At 35.9% G+C, this 20409-nt stretch overlaps 3 protein-coding genes and 1 pseudogene across 4 annotated transcripts; 2 read left to right on the plus strand and 2 right to left on the minus strand.

Annotated features, from left to right (window-relative positions):
• Positions 1 to 958: 958 nt before the first annotated feature.
• On the plus strand, positions 959 to 3328 carry LOC104724031 (cytochrome P450 716A1-like). 2 transcript variants are annotated; one of them, XM_019231549.2, is made up of 4 exons: positions 959 to 1542; positions 1621 to 2027; positions 2594 to 2778; positions 2873 to 3328. In XM_019231549.2, the coding sequence occupies exons 1-4, from the start codon at positions 1463 to 1465 to the stop codon at positions 3170 to 3172; spliced, it is 972 nt and encodes a 323-aa protein (XP_019087094.2). In that variant the 5' UTR covers positions 959 to 1462; the 3' UTR covers positions 3173 to 3328. The 2 variants fall into 2 exon arrangements, with proteins under 2 accessions (XP_019087094.2, XP_010440783.2); XM_010442481.3 differs by having other exon boundaries at positions 986 to 1538.
• Positions 3329 to 3581: 253 nt separating this feature from the next.
• On the minus strand, positions 3582 to 4568 carry LOC104724032 (protein COFACTOR ASSEMBLY OF COMPLEX C SUBUNIT B CCB3, chloroplastic). The gene is made up of 2 exons (XM_010442482.3): positions 4240 to 4568; positions 3582 to 4144 (listed from the first exon to the last, which is right to left on the minus strand). Exons 1-2 carry the CDS (start codon positions 4288 to 4290, stop codon positions 3665 to 3667), a joined length of 531 nt encoding a protein of 176 aa, XP_010440784.1. The 5' UTR covers positions 4291 to 4568; the 3' UTR covers positions 3582 to 3664.
• A 7490-nt stretch (positions 4569 to 12058) lies between these two features.
• Positions 12059 to 16636, minus strand: LOC104728206 (peptide chain release factor PrfB1, chloroplastic-like). The gene is made up of 4 exons (XM_087470926.1): positions 16361 to 16636; positions 16165 to 16236; positions 15835 to 16055; positions 12059 to 15734 (listed from the first exon to the last, which is right to left on the minus strand). The coding sequence occupies exons 1-4, from the start codon at positions 16533 to 16535 to the stop codon at positions 15564 to 15566; spliced, it is 639 nt and encodes a 212-aa protein (XP_087327052.1). The 5' UTR covers positions 16536 to 16636; the 3' UTR covers positions 12059 to 15563.
• Positions 16637 to 18930: 2294 nt separating this feature from the next.
• On the plus strand, positions 18931 to 20348 carry LOC104728207 (F-box protein At3g19880 pseudogene; annotated as a pseudogene).
• Positions 20349 to 20409: the final 61 nt, after the last annotated feature.

The raw sequence follows: 20409 nt of genomic DNA on the forward strand, positions 1-20409 counted from the left end.
AGTCTATTGGGTTGTTGTGTTGTATTGCATGTCGTGGCGTGACTTGCTTGCCGATCATTGCTAAACTGAAGACAAGAATTATTGAGTGAATATAATTTAACCATATCCACATCTAAATTTGTCTGTTTTCTCATTTAATTCATTAATTTTGATTTTATAATTTAAGTCTTATTGTTTTCTTCTTAATTCTAAAATTTGTGGCTCAATCACTTATTTATTTTATGTTTCTTAAATAATATATACTATGGGATAAAACTAATTTAAAGCTATATTTAACGATTGGAAGTCATAATACTGATAAATTAATATATAAAAATATGTGATAGAAATGATGGTATATATATTAGTATAATGATTATTTAAATTTCATTTATTTATAGGACAAAATATGGTTAGTCAAATTAATTAATGCTACATTTGTTAGTTGTTAGTTGATGCTGATGGTGAAAATTAGGAATAGATGCTTAGGGTAGTTGTTAGTTGATGATTATGGTGATGTTGTTGCTTAGAGTAGCATGATGAAATAAATTAACAGCAACTAAAAAGGAAAAAAAAAAAAAAATTAGGAGAAATAAACGATTGCTGAAATATAAACGCATGGACGATGGAATAAGCAATATCTTACAAGGCTGAAATATAAAAGTATATAAATATTTAATAAGTAATAAGTACTAACTTAAACACCTTAATATAAACGATGTTTACTCACCTACCAACATTTGATTAATACTAGTATAACTTTGACATAGCTAGTTGGTTTGATATGCTCCAAAAAAACAATGATAGTAATAATAAAAAGCTAGATATGCATGGTTTAATCAGTTTGGTGTACGTTTATGTGATGTCAGTATATTTCTTTTTGACAGTGCAAAGTAATCAAAAAGACAAAAACATTTATACTGAACCTCAAATCCAGGCTCACCTACGTCTATAAATAAAAAAGCATTGTAAACCGAACAAAACAAAATTAGAAGAATAAGCCATAAACAAAAAGAAAGTATGTATTTGAAAGTCATATTCCTCTCCATTAGCTCCATTATTATTTCTCTCTTATTCCTCCTTAGAAAACATTTCTCACACTTCTTGTATCAAAACCTTCCTCCGGGAAAGATTGGTTTTCCCTCAATTGGAGAGAGTTTATCGTTCCTCTCTGCGGGCCGTCGAGGCCATCCAGAGAAGTTCATCACCGACCGAGTTCGTCGCTTCTACTCCTCCTCCTCGTCATGTGTCTTCAAGACCCACCTTTTTGGGTCTCCCACGGCGATGGTGACTGGTGCCTCTGGAAACAAGTTTCTATTCACCAACGAGAACAAGCTCGTGGTCTCGTGGTGGCCAGATTCTGTTAATAAGATATTCCCTTCTTCAATGCAGACGAGCTCCAAGGAAGAGGCCAAGAAGCTGAGGATGATTCTTTCGCAGTTCATGAAACCTGAGGCTTTGAGGAAATATGTAGGCGTTATGGATGAGATTGCTCAAAGACATTTTGAGATGGAATGGGCCAATCAAGACCAGCTCATTGTCTTCCCTCTCACCAAAAATTATGTATTATTCTGCTTCTCATGCATCTTATGTTAACATTTTAAAAACCTGTTTCATGACTTACAAAAAATTCTCAATCAGGTTCACGTTTTCAATAGCATGCCGTTCGTTACTCAGCTTGGACGACCCCGAAAGAGTAAGGCAACTAAGAGAAAAATTCAATACGGTAGCGGTAGGGGTCTTCTCAATCCCGATAGACTTACCAGGAACACGGTTTAACCGAGCCATCAAGGCGTCGAGGTTACTCCGAAAAGAGGTTTCCGCGATCATAAGGCAGAGGAAAGAAGAGCTAAAAGATGGGAAAGCATTAGAGGAAAAAGACATATTATCTCATATGTTGATGAACATAGGAGAGACCAAAGACGAGGATTTGGCGGATACGATTATTGGAGTGTTAATCGGAGGACACGACACAGCCAGTACTGTATGCACTTTTATTGTTAATTATCTTGCTGAATTCCCTCATATCTACCAACGTGTGCTACAAGGTACGCACCTCCATAATATATATTATATGTCTAGTTATGGTCTCATCACATCTCCTTTATTTATTTTGTTCTTTCGTTCACGATAACTTCCTCAATAATAATTTATGACTCATTTTTAAGGATACATATCTTATGACTATTTTTTTGGGATAATGAATAAAATAAATATTGTAGCAACCACTACAAATAATGACTACAATTGAATCGACAACAAACACATGTAGCATACTGGTTTGTCCGGATTCAAAACTCATCTACGGCATGTCGGTTATTGATCTGCATAATCCATGTTGTAGCAAGTAAAAATTAAAACTACTGAATGAATCTGAAAATGTTATTAAACTAGCTTTGCTAATTTGTATTGTTGGTGTCATAAATTTGACAACTCTTTTTCCTTATCAATCATGTTCCTATAACACCAATAAATATTATTTTGAAATAGCTAACCATGTCGACATCATGATAAACACAACTCGAAATTAATAACTTTGTGATGGGGTGGTTGATTTTATGCCTTGGTTTTGAATTTTACAAGAAAAGAAATAACTCACCCTAAGGAATTGCAGAGCAAAAGGAGATACTAAACCAGAAGAAAGAAAAAGGATTAAGGTGGGAGGACATTGAGAAAATGAGATATTCATGGAATGTTGCATGTGAAGTGATGAGAATTGTTCCTCCTGTTCCTGGCACTTTTCGTGAAGCCATCGATCACTTCTCATTTAAGGGTTTTTACATCCCTAAAGGATGGAAGGTAAGGCTACTCCAGGTCCTTTACATATATTGACATACATATCATACTCATGCATTAAATCTTTGGTGTGCTGATCATAATCATAAACATATAGTTATATTGGAGTGCCACCGCGACACATATGAATCCAGACTACTTCCCAGAACCAGAGAGATTTGATCCAAACCGATTCGAAGGAAGTGGTCCGAAGCCTTATACATATGTTCCATTTGGAGGAGGGCCCAGAATGTGTCCAGGGAGAGAGTATGGTCGTCTAGAGATTCTTATAGTTATGCACAATCTTGTTAAGAGATTCAAGTGGGAATTAGTGTCTCCAAAGGAAAATAAAAGAGTGGTTGATCCCTTGCCAATACCAAGCAAAGGTCTCCCTATTACAATTTTTCCTCAATCTTGAGTCAAAATTTGAAACTTGATGGATCGTTATCACATAAGAATTAAGAGTGATAACATTAGCCTATATAAGAATTAAGAGTGTATTGGCCTCATGTCTTCTTCATTGTAGTTGTTCACCCATGGATAATAATAAAATTTTCGCTTATGTTCTTGGCAACGTAGAGTCTCTTCTTATCAGTAATTACATAGCTAATACTTGTCTTGATAACTCCGAGACTACAAGGTCTTTGGAGCAATAAAGAAGTTTACACAAAGTGTTCTCTAGACGAATGACTCTTCGGACTGGCTAGACTTGTGTTCTTCCATTTGCTCTCAAGAATCTCGACTAAACGATATTGTTTGTTATGACATGAAAACAAACCCAAAGTGGTTTTAAACAGCAAATCATGATCGTTATCACACGAGAAGAATGGTAAGAGCCAAGCAAAAATCATATATGTGAGTGATGTGGGAAAACTAAGCACAGACCAGAGTATGATAAAATGAAGTGATTTTAGCTAACTTGTTGTTGGGAAACAAGAACAAGAAGTCCCTGTGGACCAACCAAAATCTCACTAAGGAAACTCAAAAGCCCGAACCAAACCACAGGAGTCACATCAACACCCGCAAGTGGCGGAATCACTTTCCTAGTCTGGGCAAGGATTGGTTCGGTCGGAGCGTAAGCTAAAACGTAAGGGAACTTGTCGACAGGGAGTTTCGGGTACCAAGACATGACGATCCTCACGATGAATAGAAACCCAAAAGCAGATAAAGCTGGACCTAAGATACCAATCGCGACCTTGGCGGTTCCTGGATCTAAATCTGCCAGAGTAATGCTGTTATGTAACAAACCCGAAACCGAATTGGTTTCTCGTATGTTGGAGTAGAGGTTTGCTGTTGTGTCTGCTTCTACGTTGCTTCTCAGTGATGCTGAAACTGTGGGAAGAGACGGAGAGCGATTTCGGAAATTGGGAAAGGGTCGACGAGATTTCGCCTGCGAAGAAAAAAAAGAATTATCAATTTCGAGAGAGAGAGAGAGAGATTGATTGATCGAGTGATGAAAGTGTTGCTGAATTCATTGTCACTCACATGGAGCAGCGCCGGCGAGAAAGAGACGAAGCCGGAGGCAACTGTTGTCATCACAATCTCTGAGTTTTGTGAATCTATTCTTGAGCGTAAGGTTGAGAAGAGACAGTAAATGGGTTCCGGAAGATGTTGTTAATCTGATAATTGCTGACGTGGAATGTGCATATCCCCCGTACGACCTTAAGAACTTGGGTTGATTTTTCCAAAATTTCGAAAATCAATAGTTTATCTATATTAAAAAGGGTTATTTGCATTTACACCTAGTTTTGTATAAACATTTTTCATTTTGACATACTTTTTACTATTGGTGTACTTTTACACACTTCTTCACTATTGTTCACAAATTTTATAACCAATTTGTCCTCAAAAAATAAGCAAGCTAACTACTAAAGATAATTTTTTTGGGTGTGTGTCGACCTCTCTCTCTTTATCTCTTTCTTTTTTTTGTTTGTTTTCTACTTTAGTTAGTTATTATCAAAAAATTATCTATTTATTTTTATACAATAAATTATAATTATATTTTTTATATATTTTAATATGCATTTTGCTATATTTTAAATGAATTATTATATTAGATATTATCTATTTGTAGTTGAACAAACTACATTTGTTCAGTGTTATGTGGATGATAAATTATGGATACTTACTAAACGACAAAAAAAAAAAACATATCAAATCAATTTATGGCTTTTCATAAATAACTATTAAACAAACAATTATTCAAAGTAAACGGTGAATTGACAAGTTTATGTGGATTCAACATCAATGTTTTAGGTTTAGGGTTTAGATGTTAGGGTTTAGGGTTTAGTGTTTAAGGCTTAGATTTAGGGTTTATGGTACAATGACAACATCAATCCATATGTTTGTGGTCATGTAGATACCAATAGAATTTGTGGGTAATAGTAACACATGATTATAAATCCTAAATATTGAAGCTTATACAAGAAACATATTACCCAAACCCTATACACAGACATTGAATCCACGAAAGACCTAAATCTTTAAGCCTAACACACAAAATACTAGACACAAAATGTGAAAGCCTAACCATATATCTTAAAAGTGAATATTAATGCACTAACTCCACATGGATTTCAAGTTACTATCCACATGTGTAACTTGTATCCATGAATTGTAATAGTATCCACATGACCATGGTTATATGGATTCGATGATGTCGTTGTAACTTGTATCCACGAGTTGTAATAGTATACACATCAAGCATAGACACATCTTATAGAATCAAACAAGAGTTTCAAAGGGTGTCTATATGGATAGATATTTATTGATAGGTTATAATGCAATTTTTTAGATAGAAAATTATGTTAGAATACAATTTTTTAGATAGAAAATTTAGTTCAATAAAATTTTAATTCCAAAATTATTTACTTAATTTAGTTTGGACTTAAAAATTGTTAATTTGGCTATGAACACCATTTAATTATATTTGATTTAGATTGAACTTATAAATTACTCTAATTTTTGTGGAAACAAAAAATTGAAATATGCAAACAATGTTTATTTACAAGTTACACCTAAAATATATATTAATTAAAATGAAAAACAAATGTTAAAGAAAGGAATACCAAGAAAAAGAAAAGAGAGAGAGAGAAATGAGAAGGAAAGAGAAAAAATAAAGATGAATTGAATAATTGGAGATTTTGTGAATTTAACATTTGTTTTTCTCATTCCTTCTCGTTATATTGTAAGAGAGAAAAAGAGAAAAAAATATTGTATATTGATAAAAAGAAAGAAAAGAGAGTTTGGGGGGGGGGGGGTATATTGAATTTTTACAAGTGAAAAGTATAGTGATAGCAAAAAGTAGGTGTATGTGTGATTAAAGTTGGAAAAAGTGGGTGTGAGTGCAAATATCCCTATTAAAAATAACTTATAGAAGACAATCTACGGTACATTGTCAAAAAACAAAAACAAAAAGACAATCTACGGTAGATTGGAGATGATTTTTCTTTTTATTTTGTATTTAATGATGTTATGTTTTAACTATTTTTAAATTTTATAATTAAAATTATAGAATATTAGAATATGAATGGTGACAGCAGATTTGGTTGTGAGTGTAACGCACCGACAACCACTTCTTAGTGAGCCCAATGTCCAATCCTAGTCCATAGGTCTACTTTTTTTAATGGGCCTCACGTACTCTCATTAGATCCGTAAACCCATATCTATCCGACGGTCAGTTTGCTACGTCTGAAAACCACACTTATTTAAGTGTGGGTAGAAAGTGAACACAAGATTTCATTTTTGTGAGTTATAGAAATCCGTGCACAGTTTCATCATCAGTTTATAAAAAACGTAGAACATAAACTAAGAGGGGGTATTCAATTAAGATTTTGGAAGATTTTGGGTTTTGACAGATTTAAGTGAGTTTTAAAATTATTTGGTGGAATTGTCTATTTTTTATTTTTAGCGAAAAGAAAATTAGCTTATGATTTGTTGAGATTTAAGGTGATTCTTACAGATTTGTAGCACAAAAAAGGAAAAGTAGGTTTATACACATGATCGATCCCTTTATCAAAACAGAAAACAAAACACTATCATTGCCATCTAAAAATTGGTGGAATAGAACAAATCTGACGTTAGGTGGTGGCAAGTCCACCAATCCCGGCCCCGACGATCACTACATTCTCCTCTTGGTCACCACCACTTGCTTGGGCTCTGGTCAGTGCTAAACAAAATGCTATGATTGGTGAATTGGTTGGTTAACTATGATTTGAATCTGACCAAATGACAAAGTTTCAATTTCAAAGGCATATATATATATAAGTTGAGTGCCTTTTGGAAGTGATTTTGAAATCTGGGTTCAATCTGAAATTGAAAAGAAAAAGAGATTTTGAAGCTCTGTTTTGGACCTTTGGTAAACTAAAGAATGACAAAACAAAAAATTGGGGGGTTTTTCACTTTTTTTTTTTTTTATTCTGACGAAAAGAACAATGACAGTATTGTTAAATCCTTCAAAATAACCCCTTCAGAGGTGAGATTTGTTCATTCCTAATTTTCAAGTAAAAATGTATCTAAAATCTCACAAAATCTGTTTTTAGTAGTATTTTAAAAAGTACTTGTTAAGTTTGAATAACAATAGATTTGATATGATTTTTATAAATCATTGATTGAATAACAAGAGATTGTGAATTATTTTGAATGATTTATGTAAATTCCAAATTGAATAACATGGTATTTGTGAAGAGATTTTAAAATTACAATTTGAATAACACCTGATTTAAAAAAAAATCCAAAATCTTTTAAAATCCTAGTTCAATACCCCCCTCTTAATGTTAGTGGACTGAAGGAGGAAGGTTTCATGACCTAGAAAAGGGAGAAAGAGAGACGTTGTAGAAGTCATTTTAGAATCTCCACTTTCGTCTTTCTCACCGGTGTGAAAACATCGATCTGTGTTTGCCAATCAGATTCATTCACTTACCGGGACTTGTGGATCCTGGTAACTTTTGCAGAGCTCAAGCTTCTTCTTTCTCTGATTTCCTGGTGAAATTTCACATCTTTTTCGTGTGAATTTTGATCAATTTCACATCGTTCTATTACTGAATCAATTTCTCTTTTGATTTTTCAGTTCTGAACAATCACTAGTTGTCTGTTGGGACGATCGAATCGATTAGAGAAGTGCTTCCAAGTTCCAGCGTTAGAACAAGAAATCTTCTTACAGTGGGGAAACAAGAAGAGACTGAGATGTCTTCGAGCCAAAGACAAAAAGATCTCTCGCTCTAAAATCTCTTCATAAAAAATTTGTGGGTATGAAAGTGTCTGGAGGTTTCTGAAAATCTGCAATGTCATTCTCATCATAAAAAATCTCTTAAAATCACCCAATATATTCCTTTAAAATCTAACCAAATCACAAACTATTTTTTTCTTTTTTAAAATTGAAAAACTAACAAATCCACCAAAATATCCTAAAAACTATCAAAATCCAAAATCTCTTAAATCCCATCAAATTCTCCAAAATCTCAATTGAATACCCCCTCTAAAAAAATATGAATGGTAACACAAAAGCGTTTTTTCATAAAATACTGAAAACCGCACCTTTTTATATTTACCATTCACAACCTAAGATAACAAGTAGTGCATATTACAAATTATAGATGAATATATTAATATTTTATATAGTTGTAAATTATTGTTTGTTTTGGGTTTAAGAAAAACATTTTCATGTATTTATGAACTTTAAATATGCAATTTATAAAAAGTAAAAATTTAATTATTTGACATATATATTATAAATTAAGTAAAAGAAAAAACTATATGTTTGTGTAAAAAAGTATATTATATATATGTATATCTACCCATATATTAAAGAATATTTTTACAAATAAAAAAAATTTGAAAACCGCACTTTAAAAACTTCAACCCTCTTCTATTTTGATGTGGGTAGACCGCACCGCAATCAATAAAGAAAAACAAACAAAATCTATATATTTTTATTATGTATATATATTATATATTGTGTTAGTGCGTTTTTATGCAAATATGTGATATTTGTGTGATTGGTGTATTTGTTTGATCCGTCCGACAATAGTCAAATTCCATCCCGCTTAACTGTTGCCTTTCACTACCTTAATTTAGAGTGTTTTCAAAATAGAAAAAATTATACAAATATGGTCTTGGTTAGGATCTGCGTAACATCTTTCATATAACTCATCTTATTTTAAACTAAAAATATATTTTTATAATTATATTTATGCAAACATTAAAGTCATTCTATCACATGATCCGCAAGTAATATTTATAACATAGCACAAATTATCTTCTAGTAAACTTCAATAATTATAATTTTGTAATTGTGGGCAAATTAGACTTACTAAATTACCAACCCGCATAACTTAAATTTTATCAATTCGTCGATATAGAACGTTAAACACACATTTCATAAATTAAATAATATATCTCTATTTTTTTAAAAATAAGACCATATGCAATATATATATATATATATATTTATTATTCATATATATTATATTTTAATTCAAAAGAATTTGAAAATGAAATCATAGACATATGGTAGTAAAATCATCATATTAAATCTAAACAAAATCACCTAAATAAAATAGTATGGTATAGTTAGATATCAAATCTTAATTTCAAAGGTTTGATTGCTTAACAATTTTTTAGTCCACCAGTTAATTGGAGAGAGAAAGTGATTTTTTTCTAAATCGTCTTATGATTAATGGTATTTGATGTAGGCAGTGATTGGTGAAGAAAAAAAAGCTGTACAAAGTGGTATAGCTTTAACTTTTACCAATCAAAGTATAAAGGTGTACGAAAAAGTAGTCAACACAAAAAGCTGAATAAAGACTTCTTTATTTTTTATATTATTTGAAAATAAAGATAATGTTAAAAAAATCACAATGCTATTGGTGGATGAGATTTTATTTTATCTGAATAAATTTTTAATTAATCAAAATTTATATACTAAAAGTGAAGTTCCTTCCTCTTATATATGTAACTATACAATCGACTCACAGTTTGTAAACTTCTTCTTTGCTCTTCTTCTCAAAACCTCAACAAAAAAAAAATCTCTCACCGAGAACTTGAGGGAAAAAATTAGAAAACATTCTTCCAGTTTCAAGTAACTACAATTAAGGTAAATTTTTATGTTATATTTATGTTACTAATTTACCATTGAGATAAAATAATAGTTACGTGCATATAATATTTTATTATTTAAAATCTATTATGTTTGTATTATATAACACATTTATATTATGAAATAATTACTTTAATTTAAATAATTAAAATTGTGTGAAAATGTAAAAATAATTTTATAAAATGGTGCTTATACTGGTTTCTTATATTACAATTAGTAACATTTATTAATCTGAAATTCAAGTTATTATTAAAATTGTATAAAACTAACTTGTCCTAATTTATATTTTTTCTATAGTATGTCTAATGAAGGTCCTAGCTCTTGACGTCGACGAAGGAACGTAAGTTATATATATATATATATATATTACCGAAGTAGTATATATAATATAATAATTTTATATTACATATGTTAGTCATTTATATATATATATATATATATACATAAAAATATTTTTCACATTTTTTAGAAAGAAAACTAGTCACTTCTTGAAGAGCGCGTTGTGCTTAAACTATATGAAGTTGAGTTTGCAAAAGTAGACTATAATACATATGGTCTAAAAAAACCACATCAAAATTGTATTCTGAGTGAACTTTTAAAGCGAACGGGGAATCATATTGATAGTTGGATAGAGGTAAAAAAACAAGATAGATACATTGAAGGGAACTTACAAAGAATGGACCGATTTTGATGTGTAAGTTCGAATCAGAGAACTGAAGTTATTCGTATGGATGACGATTGGTGGCAATCGCGCGAGGCTCTATGTATATCTTGTCTTAGTTTGAATTGTATGATATATTAAAAGTGTTTATCTAGAAGTTCTAAATTTTATATTTGGTTTTCTAGGAGAGTAAAACTGTAACACCCGCGAACCGAAATCCCGGTTTGGGAGATTGCATCGGTCGATGCAGAAAGTGCATCGGTCGATACAGGTTCAGTTTTCTGCGTTTTGACTTAAGTGAAACTCTGCGTTTTGGGCAAAGGGAAGAGAAAAACCCTTACGTTGATTCTTTTGTCTCATTAGTCGAATTTGGCCGTTTTTGAGAGAAAAAGAAAGAGAGAAAAGTTCCCTAAGTGTTCTTGAGTGTTCTTGGTGATTTCTGGAGATTGGAAGTTGTTTCTGTAGAGATCTGTAGCTGGGATCGTTGTATGAGCTCCCTGGAGGTGTTTTCTTGTTGGTTTAAGGTTCAGATTCGTCTTGGCAAAGGTAAGTGCAGGACCATGGCTTATCTAAGCTAGAGCTTCTCTGATCTGCTTGTTTATGTGTTGTTAGGCTTGTTAGATGGTTATTTGGGACGTTAGGAAGCTTTCTTGTGGCTTGGGATCGAGTTTTGTGGTTGCAGGAACAAAGATCCGGCGAGAAGCTTCGGGGAACACGATGCTCAGCATGTTGCATCGGTCGATGCAAGTGCGAGGACGACGCATAAAACCTAGGGTTTTCGTGTTATGTCGAGCATGCGTCGGTTGATGCATGTGTAACTTGCATCGGTTGATGCATCCCTTGTGTCGGTCGATGCATCCCCATGTGGTGTCGGTCGATGCATGTTGGTGTCGGTCGATGTAGAGTCCTGGTTTGTTATTTGTTGTTTGTTAATTGTTGGTTGATGGTTAGAGATGTCTCTATTGCTTGTGTGCATAGCCCCGTAGATGGGAGGATTGCCTTACTGAGTGTATATAAAATACTCATGCATTACAATTTGTGTTTGTGGTGCAGGTAAAAGCAAAGTGTGATCGTGGAATCAAGGCAATGAAGAGGAGGATGTTCTAGGGACTCAATTGGATGTTGTCTGGCATTGCTAGGTTGCTAGAGTTGGGTCATTAGAAACATTGCTAGGTTGCTGGTTCCATGTTTTCTAATGATTTGGATATTGGTTTATAGTTATATTTGATTATCGGATATTTTATTATTAGAATATTATTGGTTATTTCCGCTGTTTGATTGTGGTTGTGGTTAGGTGGCTAGTGGATATGGGACCACTAGTTGTAGTATATTATTATTATTTATTATTAAAAAAAAAAAAACGGGTTGGGTCGTTTCAGTTTGGTATCAGAACCCTTACGGTTTTAGGTTTGGGTTCACTAGGTTTCTGTTGTGATGTTTGGGATTTGCATGTCTTGATTGATTATGTGAGTTAATCAATTGTGTGTGGCATAGAGTCCTAGAACATCCTCTTTGAGCCTACAGTGTGATTCCATGGTGAGTATATGTTTTTGTGTTAAGTATAATTGAGTGCTTAGCCTTCTGTTCATGGTAGTGCAGATGGTTAGAGAGGATGCTGTTGCTGGTCGTGGTCGTGGTCGTGGACGCGAACGTGGTCGTTGACGCGGACGTGGTCGTTGACGCGGACGTGGTCGTTGACGCGGACGTGGTCGTGGTAGGGGTAGAGTCCCAGTGGTTAGTGAGACCGAGGACCAGAGTGTGACAGCTGAGGGTGTTGGCGAGTCGCAGGATGTCCAGGAGGATTCCATGAGTGTGGCCGGAGGGGGCGGTGTTGATGCTCCAGTGGTCAGTGATCCTAGGGTCCCGGGTGTGGGAGTCCCAGCGGATGGAGTCCCTGGTGCTGACTTTACGGCTTTGCTAGCACAGTTGTTGGAGCGGTTGCCAGCAGTGGTACCGGCTCAGGCTCAGGTTGTGCCACCAGTGGTGGCGGAGGAGCGGCAGCCAGTGGCTGCGGATGCAGGAGCACATGGACGTTATTTTTCCATGCTCAAGGAGATGAAGGGTCTCGTGACTGCGCAGTTTTCGGGTGGTACAGATTCTACTGCTGCAGATGCGTGGAGGACAAGTGTGGAACGTAACTTCGATACTCTGAGATGTCCTGAGGAGTTCTGGGTGGACATAGGGGTCCACCATTTGATTGGTGATGCTGAGTTGTGGTGGATATCAGTGGCTGATAGGAGAGTGCAGCGGGAGATGATTTGGGTTGACTTTGTTGGAGAGTTCAACCGCAAGTATTTTCCGAGAGAGGCGTTGGACCGGTTGGAGGTGCAGTTCCTTCAGTTGTCTCAGGGGACGCGATCAGTGCGGGAACCAAGAGGAGATGGGAGGCTACGCAGAGGCCGAGTGGTCCGAGTTGCTTCGGGTGTGGGGGCGGGGATCACAAGATTTCTAGCTTTCCCAAGAGGAGTGCTCCGACGGCAGCAGCTATTGTATGCTATCATTGCAGGGAGCCAGGGCACATCAGGCCCTTGTGTCCCAAGTTGCAGCCGGTAGCAGTGGCGGCGTTGCAGCAGGTGCAGCCGGGAGGGCAGCAGATGGCACGGATTGAGCAGGCGCCACAGATTTACACGGCTGCAGAGACTGGTGGAACCAGTGCCGGGGCGATCACATGTATAATTTCTGGTACTTTGTCTTTGTGAATTCTTAGTAAGTTCAGATTTTATGTTTTCCTGTGACAAGGTGTTAGGTTCTCAACACATGAGGTTTGTGTAGGGATCTTGTTGGTGGGCGGGTTTAAGTCCCATGTTATGTTTGATTCTGGATCTTCTCATAGCTTCATTACTTCGGAGTGTGCAGAGAGCGCGAGAATCAGAGGGGTTCCCGGGGAGCGTACAAGAGTTGTCAGAATTGCCGGAGGCAAGTTCCTGAGGGTTATTGGATTGGCTAGAGGAATTGATATTTAGATTGCAGGGGAGTCGTGGCCAGCGGATTTGCTTATCAGTCCAGTGGAGTTGTATGATGTGATTCTTGGGATGGATTGGTTGCATCGGCACATGGTGCATTTGGATTGCTATCGGGGTAGAGTGGAGTTTGAGCGTCCAGGAGGGAAGTTGGTTTTTCAGGGTATTAGATCGACTTTGGAGAGTCTCGTGATCTCGGCCATTCAGGCTGGGAAGATGATCGAGAAGGGCCGTGAGGCTTTTTTGGTTACCATATCTATGCCAGAGTTAGTGGAGAAGTCTACGGTTAGCGGTATCCCGGTTGTAGAGGAGTTTGAGGATGTGTTCCAGTTGTTGCAGGGGTTACCACCATCTCGGTCTGATCCTTTTACGATTGAACTGGAACCAGGGACGATGCCGTTATCCAAGGCTCCTTACAGAACGGCTCCAACAGAGATGGCACAGCTGAAGAAGCAGCTAGCGGATTTGTTGAGTAAGGAATTCATCTGTCCTAGTGTATCACCGGTGTTGTTTGTCAAGAAGAAGGATGGGAGTTTTCGGTGGTGTACTGATTATAGGGGTTTGACCCGGGTCACTGTGAAAAACAAGTACCCTCTTCCGAGGATCGATGAGTTGTTGGATCAGTTGAGGGGTGCTACTTGGTTCGCCAAGGTAGATCTGGCGTCGGGTTATCATCAGATACCGATAGATGAGGCAGATGTGACGAAGACTACATTAGGACGAGGTATGGGCATTATGAGTTTGTGGTGATGCCTTTCGGATTGACTAACGCACCAGCGGCGTTTATGAGATTGATAAACAATGTGTTCCAGGAGTTCCTGGATGTATCTGTCATCATTTTCATCGACGATATCCTGGTTTATTCTAAGAGTCCTAAGGAGCATGCAATGCATTTGAAGGCAGATCTGGAGAAGCTACGGGAGCAGAAGTTTTTTGCTAAGTTGAGCAAGTGCAGTTTTTGGCAGCGTGAGATGGGTTTTCTGGGTCACTAAGGCCACACAAGCCTCTCCAAGGCTCTCCACCACTAAAATGGACAAATTCAAACTCACATAAAACTTTCCACATTTAGCACTTTCCACTTTTGGAAACTTCCCACTTTTGGAAACTTCTATTTCAGGAAACTTTCCTCCAAAAACCCCACCTCACAGAAACTTTGTACCCCGAGCACCATCTCATCTTGTCACTGATTCGCACAACCAACCACCCCAAGCGACCAAGTAAACAAGAGAGATGGGCTGGAATACTTCATTCCCGCTCCAGCCACGGATTACAGATGGGACCAGGCTAGACAAGCTCAAGTCGCGGCTTGCTTCTCGTACCACTTCTTAAACCTTGACTTCATTCTCGCCTCAGGCTCCCAAGTCTGCTCCTCAACACCATCACAATCCCAAAGGACTCTCATCAAAGGAATCTTCTTCTTCCGAAGTTCCTTGATCCTCCTCCCGAGAACCCTCACTGGTCTCGCCTCCAAAGTCATGTTAGGCTGAAGATCTTCAGGAATCTTAGCCAACAACTGATCATCCTCACAGAGACACTTTCTCAACATAAAATTATGAAAAACCTTGTGGAACGCGCGCATAACCTCAGGCAACTCCAGCCTATATGCAACCGGTCTCACCCGCTCAATCACTCTGAGCGGACCCATAAACCTCGGACTCAACTTAGTCTCTGTCAATGACCTGTTCGGACCCCGCAACATGGCCATCTTGAGGTATACTCTTTCTCCTACCTGAAACTCAAGATCTCTCCTCCTCCTATCAACATAACTCCCCTGCCTATCCTGAGCCTCCTTCATGTTCAGCTTGAGAACCTGAATCTTCTCTGAGGTCTCCTGAACAAAACTAGCACCAAACATGCTCCTCTCCCCCACCTGAGTCCAGCATAACGGTGTATGACATGACCTCCCATACAAAGCCTCAGAAGTAGCCATCTTAATACTCGCCTGATAATTGTTGTTGTAAGCAAACTCCACCAGGTTCAGGTGATCTGCCCAATGGCCACCCCAATCCAACACACACATCCTCAGCAAATCCTCCAGCGTCTGGATCGTCCTCTCTGACTGTCCATCAGTCTAGGGATGAAAAGCTGTCCATCAGACTACAGCACCTTCTTTGTCATAAGGTCCTGATAGAAGCTGTGTTAGCTCAAATCTATCTAGAGATTTATTCAACTCCTTAATGATTCCCATTGCCTCTTCAAGTAAACTAACATCAGTAGAGTCCATCTCTTCTGTTAATTTAACAATCGTTTCCGCATCTTCAACCTGTCTCAAATCAGCAACACATTATCTCAAAATCCGCAATTACAAAGATCATAAACATGAACTTAGATATGTAAACCATCAATAAGAGACCGAACATAACCATGGATTTGAAGTCAGAAAGCAGCCGCATACGATCTTTAAGATCATTCAAAGCGGAAAGCGTTTCTTGAGCTTTGGAACGGTCATCCCAAAAAGAGGTATCAGTAGCTTTAGATTCCAAATTAGCAATCTCTTGTTCAAGTTGCTGCAAACCAGCTGAGTCTCTAATCTCTTCAACACGAGCTGATGCTATTTCAACATCTTTCCTCAATGTATAGAAATCTATCACAGATAAGCATAAAACAAAAAGAAATCAAAACCCCCTTACACAACACACAAGTAAGACCCAGTTGCAGAACAATTTCGAGTACAAATCTCAGATTTCACGTACCTTGCATCACCCACTCACTGGTTTCACTCTCATTCGATACACTCAAGTTACTCTCCTGCGCAGCGAATACTACTGGAAACAAAATTTACACATAAATTTGAGTTCTAAACTTGAAATTGTAGCGAGAGAGAAAGAGAGAGAGAGAGAGAGAGAGAGAGAGAGAGAGAGAGAGAGAGAGAGAGAGAGATGAACTTACTGGGCGATGTGAGACGAGGAGACGAAGAAGAAGAGGACAAATGAGAAAGAGAGAGCGGGAGTGAGATACGGAGAAGAGGGGGAGTCGTTGGTCGGAGAAGCAAGAGATTAGGTTTTCTGGCGATTGCGAAACTCCGACCGGGGAGAGGTCCGAGAACGCAGAGCTCCATGGACATGGTTCTGTCTGCTCAAAGCCTTTTCTCCTAATTTTCTTCTGACCTTTGCCAAGTTATCCATACGAAGCTAGCAGCCACGTCACCAATTTCAGTTTGCCCAAAAAAAATTAGTTGAACAAGTTTGATCAGACCAAAGTTATATTGTGGGTCCGAACTGCGGATTTGGTAGTGCGAAAGTAATGATTTGATAGTGTAAACCGTGGTAAGTACGGGATAAAAGTATTTACGGAACAAGTGTGGTTTATGCAAAATAAGCCATACACAATAATGTTTGATTGGTGAATAAACTATTAGCTGTATTGTTAATAAGAATTTTTTCAGTTGTTAATCAGAAATTTTTTAAACATATGTTTTTCTTTAAAATTAAAAATTTCTGTTTTAAACATAAGTAAATTGGATTACAAATTATTTTTTTCTCATGTTTTTTTTTATGTTTTTAATATAAAAAACTGGATTACAAAATTTTTATTTATGTTTTTTATTTACAAAATAAGCGGTACAAAACAATGTTTAATTGGTAAAAAACTATTTGCACTACAGATTTAATATTATTTTATTAATAACTATTATAATTATATATTTTTAATTTGTTTTGTATTAATAAATAAATATTTTTATTTTTGTATATATTTAACATAAAGTATTGTCATATATTTTCATATATTTTGTAAATACATTTTTTGTAGAAAATTTATTTGACATAAGTATGAATAAATTAGTAAAAATAATTGTATGAATAAATTAGTAAAAATATAGATAATTAATATAATTGTATATTATTATCTGTTTTGTGTTAATAAAAATTATTTTGAAACTTAAATATCCAAATTATTTAAACGAAAAGTTTAACTTCTTATGTAATTATTTTATGCACAAGTAAATTTATTATTTGTAAATAATTAAATTTTGTAGTTATTTCCTAAATATTCGAATTAATTATTATTTAATTTGTTATACATAACTTATTAGAGAGAAGACAAAGGTATTTACGGTAATGCATATTTTTGTTTTTACATATCTGTATTAAAAAATATTTAAAAGATATTGTAGTATTTTTTAGATGAAAACCGCTGGATAATAACCATAGTTAGATGTAAAAGCGGTCCAAGGCATAAACTCTTGGACAAATCCGCAAATCATCATTATTAATATATATTTTTTTTAAAACGCAAATGAACAACTTTTGTGTGATTGGTAACTTTAGTGTGGTTTTAAGAAAAAGGTATTGAAAACCGCCTTTTGAATGTTTCCATTCACACCCTATATGTGAGATAATAGAATATAAAAAGAGAGTAGATGCCAATAAATAACAAGTACATTCTAGAAAATAGCAAGAATTAGCAATGCAAAAATATTTAAAAAATATCTTTTATAAATCGTTTAAAACAATAAATTGACGTCTGTATAGATTAATATTTTTAGTTTTGAATGTTTATAGTTATATTCAATAATTCACATTGAAAACAGAAAAGTTTACAGTTTCGTGCAACCGGCGGTTATAAATCTAGTAACTAATAATAAAACAAGTTTCGACAACCGAAACAAAGGAACTTAACCGTGGACTACAAACAAACTTTGATGTTGGGCCATTAATGTTTACAAATTTGAAAGCAATACGTCTACGAACCAGAAAACCACGAAGGCCCTGTTCTTTTTAAAGTCGCTATATGAGTGATTGCGACGACCAAAACGACATTGAGGATAGCAATTAAAAAGTAAAACGACAACGGAAAAGCAAGATAACGATGCAGATATTTCTTTTTAAGAAAAAGTGTTGTTGGGGTGAAAGAAGAGTCGTCGGAATTTCTAGCGAGCGCTGTGACAGGTTATTTCAACAGTACGACAACTCTCGGCGGCTCTTTTCACAATGGCAGCGACAATTACGATTCCATTTGTGTTTATTGTTTCTGTCGCAGTCGCTAATCCAGCAACTTAAAAATGAACAGGGCCGAAGTGCACTTCTTTTAAAAGCTGCCATACACCAGGAGAGTTACTGGCCTCGGAAATGTCAAGAGATTTTGTAAAGTGGAAACAATTGTTAGTTTGTTACTTTTTTTTTTGCTTTTTTAATGTGGTTGTGTGATATGAGAAAGGTAGTGCAAAGCATTTCATATGCGGAAGTTTCCATTAGACTAGTTTAGTAAAGAAAATTTTTGCAATTATATTTAATAGTTCACAAGGATTAGAAATCTTTGCATATTTAATCGTGCAGATTCGTTGGCACGCCAAACGCGTACATCTCCGCACAATGTTATGTATGTAAACAATTTTTCCACCAATTAGCTCGTTTGAGCTAATTCTTTTGTAGTCAAAAAGAAAAAAATATATATTATCTTACCGAAAGTTATTTATATAAGAAAAGGCACTTTGTGGGCAATAGGGTAAGAAGTGTTTTTTCCTTATAACTACAAAAAAAAAAAAGCAAATATCAATCATAAAAAAGAGGGTGTAAGGTTGAAAGTTAAAAAAAAAACCCCTAATTTCTCCTACGCACTTGAAAACAATGAAAATGATGTCTGATCTTACACAGGATTTGGTAGAGGAGATATTGTCTAGGGTTCCCAAAACTTCTCTGGGAACACTGAGATCAACTTGCAAAGGATGGAATGCTTTATCTAAAGATCGGATTCTATGTAATATAGAACCAAAGCATCAGTTTCTAGGGTTCATAGTGAAGGATTTTTGGCTTTGTTCAAGGAGGTTCAATCTCCATGGAATCCTCAACGAAGACGGTGAAGAATCGGTTGACCAGTCAATAAAGGAGATTGGTATTTTACATGATAACCGCGTTGAGATATCTCTAGTATGTCATTGTGATGGCTTATTGTTATGCGTCACAAGAGACAAGTCAAGGGTCATGGTTTGGAACCCGTATTTAGGACAAAACAGATGGATAAAAACCAAAAACACAACAGACGAAACCAGGTATGCTCTTGGCTGCGACAACAACAAGAATCACAAGATATTGAGGTTTTCCCAGAACTACTATGAAATTTACGATATTAAGTCTGACTCATGGAGGGTATTAAATATCATTACCAACCGGGATAGTTTATTGTTTTCCCCTGGCACAACGTTAAATGGAAATACTTACTTTTGGATTATGAAAAATCTAGTTGTGAAAGATTCTGATTTAGATGAAGAGAGAGATTTTTTAATCTGTTTTGATTTTACGACAGAGAGATTTGGACAGCTTCTTTCTCTGCCGTCTCAGAATATTGATGATGATTGTGGAATTTTGTCTTGTGTCAAAGAAGAGAAACTCGCTGTGTTGTATCAAATTGTTGATACATCTACGGTAGAGTTAGAGATTTGGATTACTACTAAGATAGAGCCTAATGCCGTGTCGTGGATCCCTTTCTTAGTTTATATTATTGGGCCGTCCTTTGGTGATGAACTTCTGTTTGATGAAGATTGCAGTTTCTTCATTGACGAGGCGAAGAAACTCGGGTAGTTTTCGGAGACAACGAAACAGCTACTTCTTACATCATTGGAGAGAATGGATACTTGAAAAAAATGAATCTTGGAGTTGGAGGAAAAAGAATTTGTTACCCATGTATGTGCTCTTATTTCCCAAGTTTAGTGCAAACTGCAGGACGCAAAGGGGGAGAGAATAACAGGAAGAGCAAAAGGAAAGGGAAGAAGAGGGAGGGCGGAGCTAACCAACATAACTAGGTTTAACACAAAACCAGTCGTAAGGAAACAAGAAGATGATGACTATACACTAAACCAGTCGAGATTTAAGGAAACAAGAGGACTAGTGATTCATATATAATGCGACAAATAATTTGGATTTCTGAAAATATTGCCAGCTGATGCCTATGTATTTAGTCTACTTACGTTGTTGACTTGTTTCTGTAGTAAACATCAAAAT

Source organism: Camelina sativa, chromosome 11 (assembly GCF_030686135.1).
Source record: "Camelina sativa cultivar CO46 ecotype springtype chromosome 11, ASM3068613v1".
NCBI lineage: Eukaryota > Viridiplantae > Streptophyta > Magnoliopsida > Brassicales > Brassicaceae > Camelina > Camelina sativa.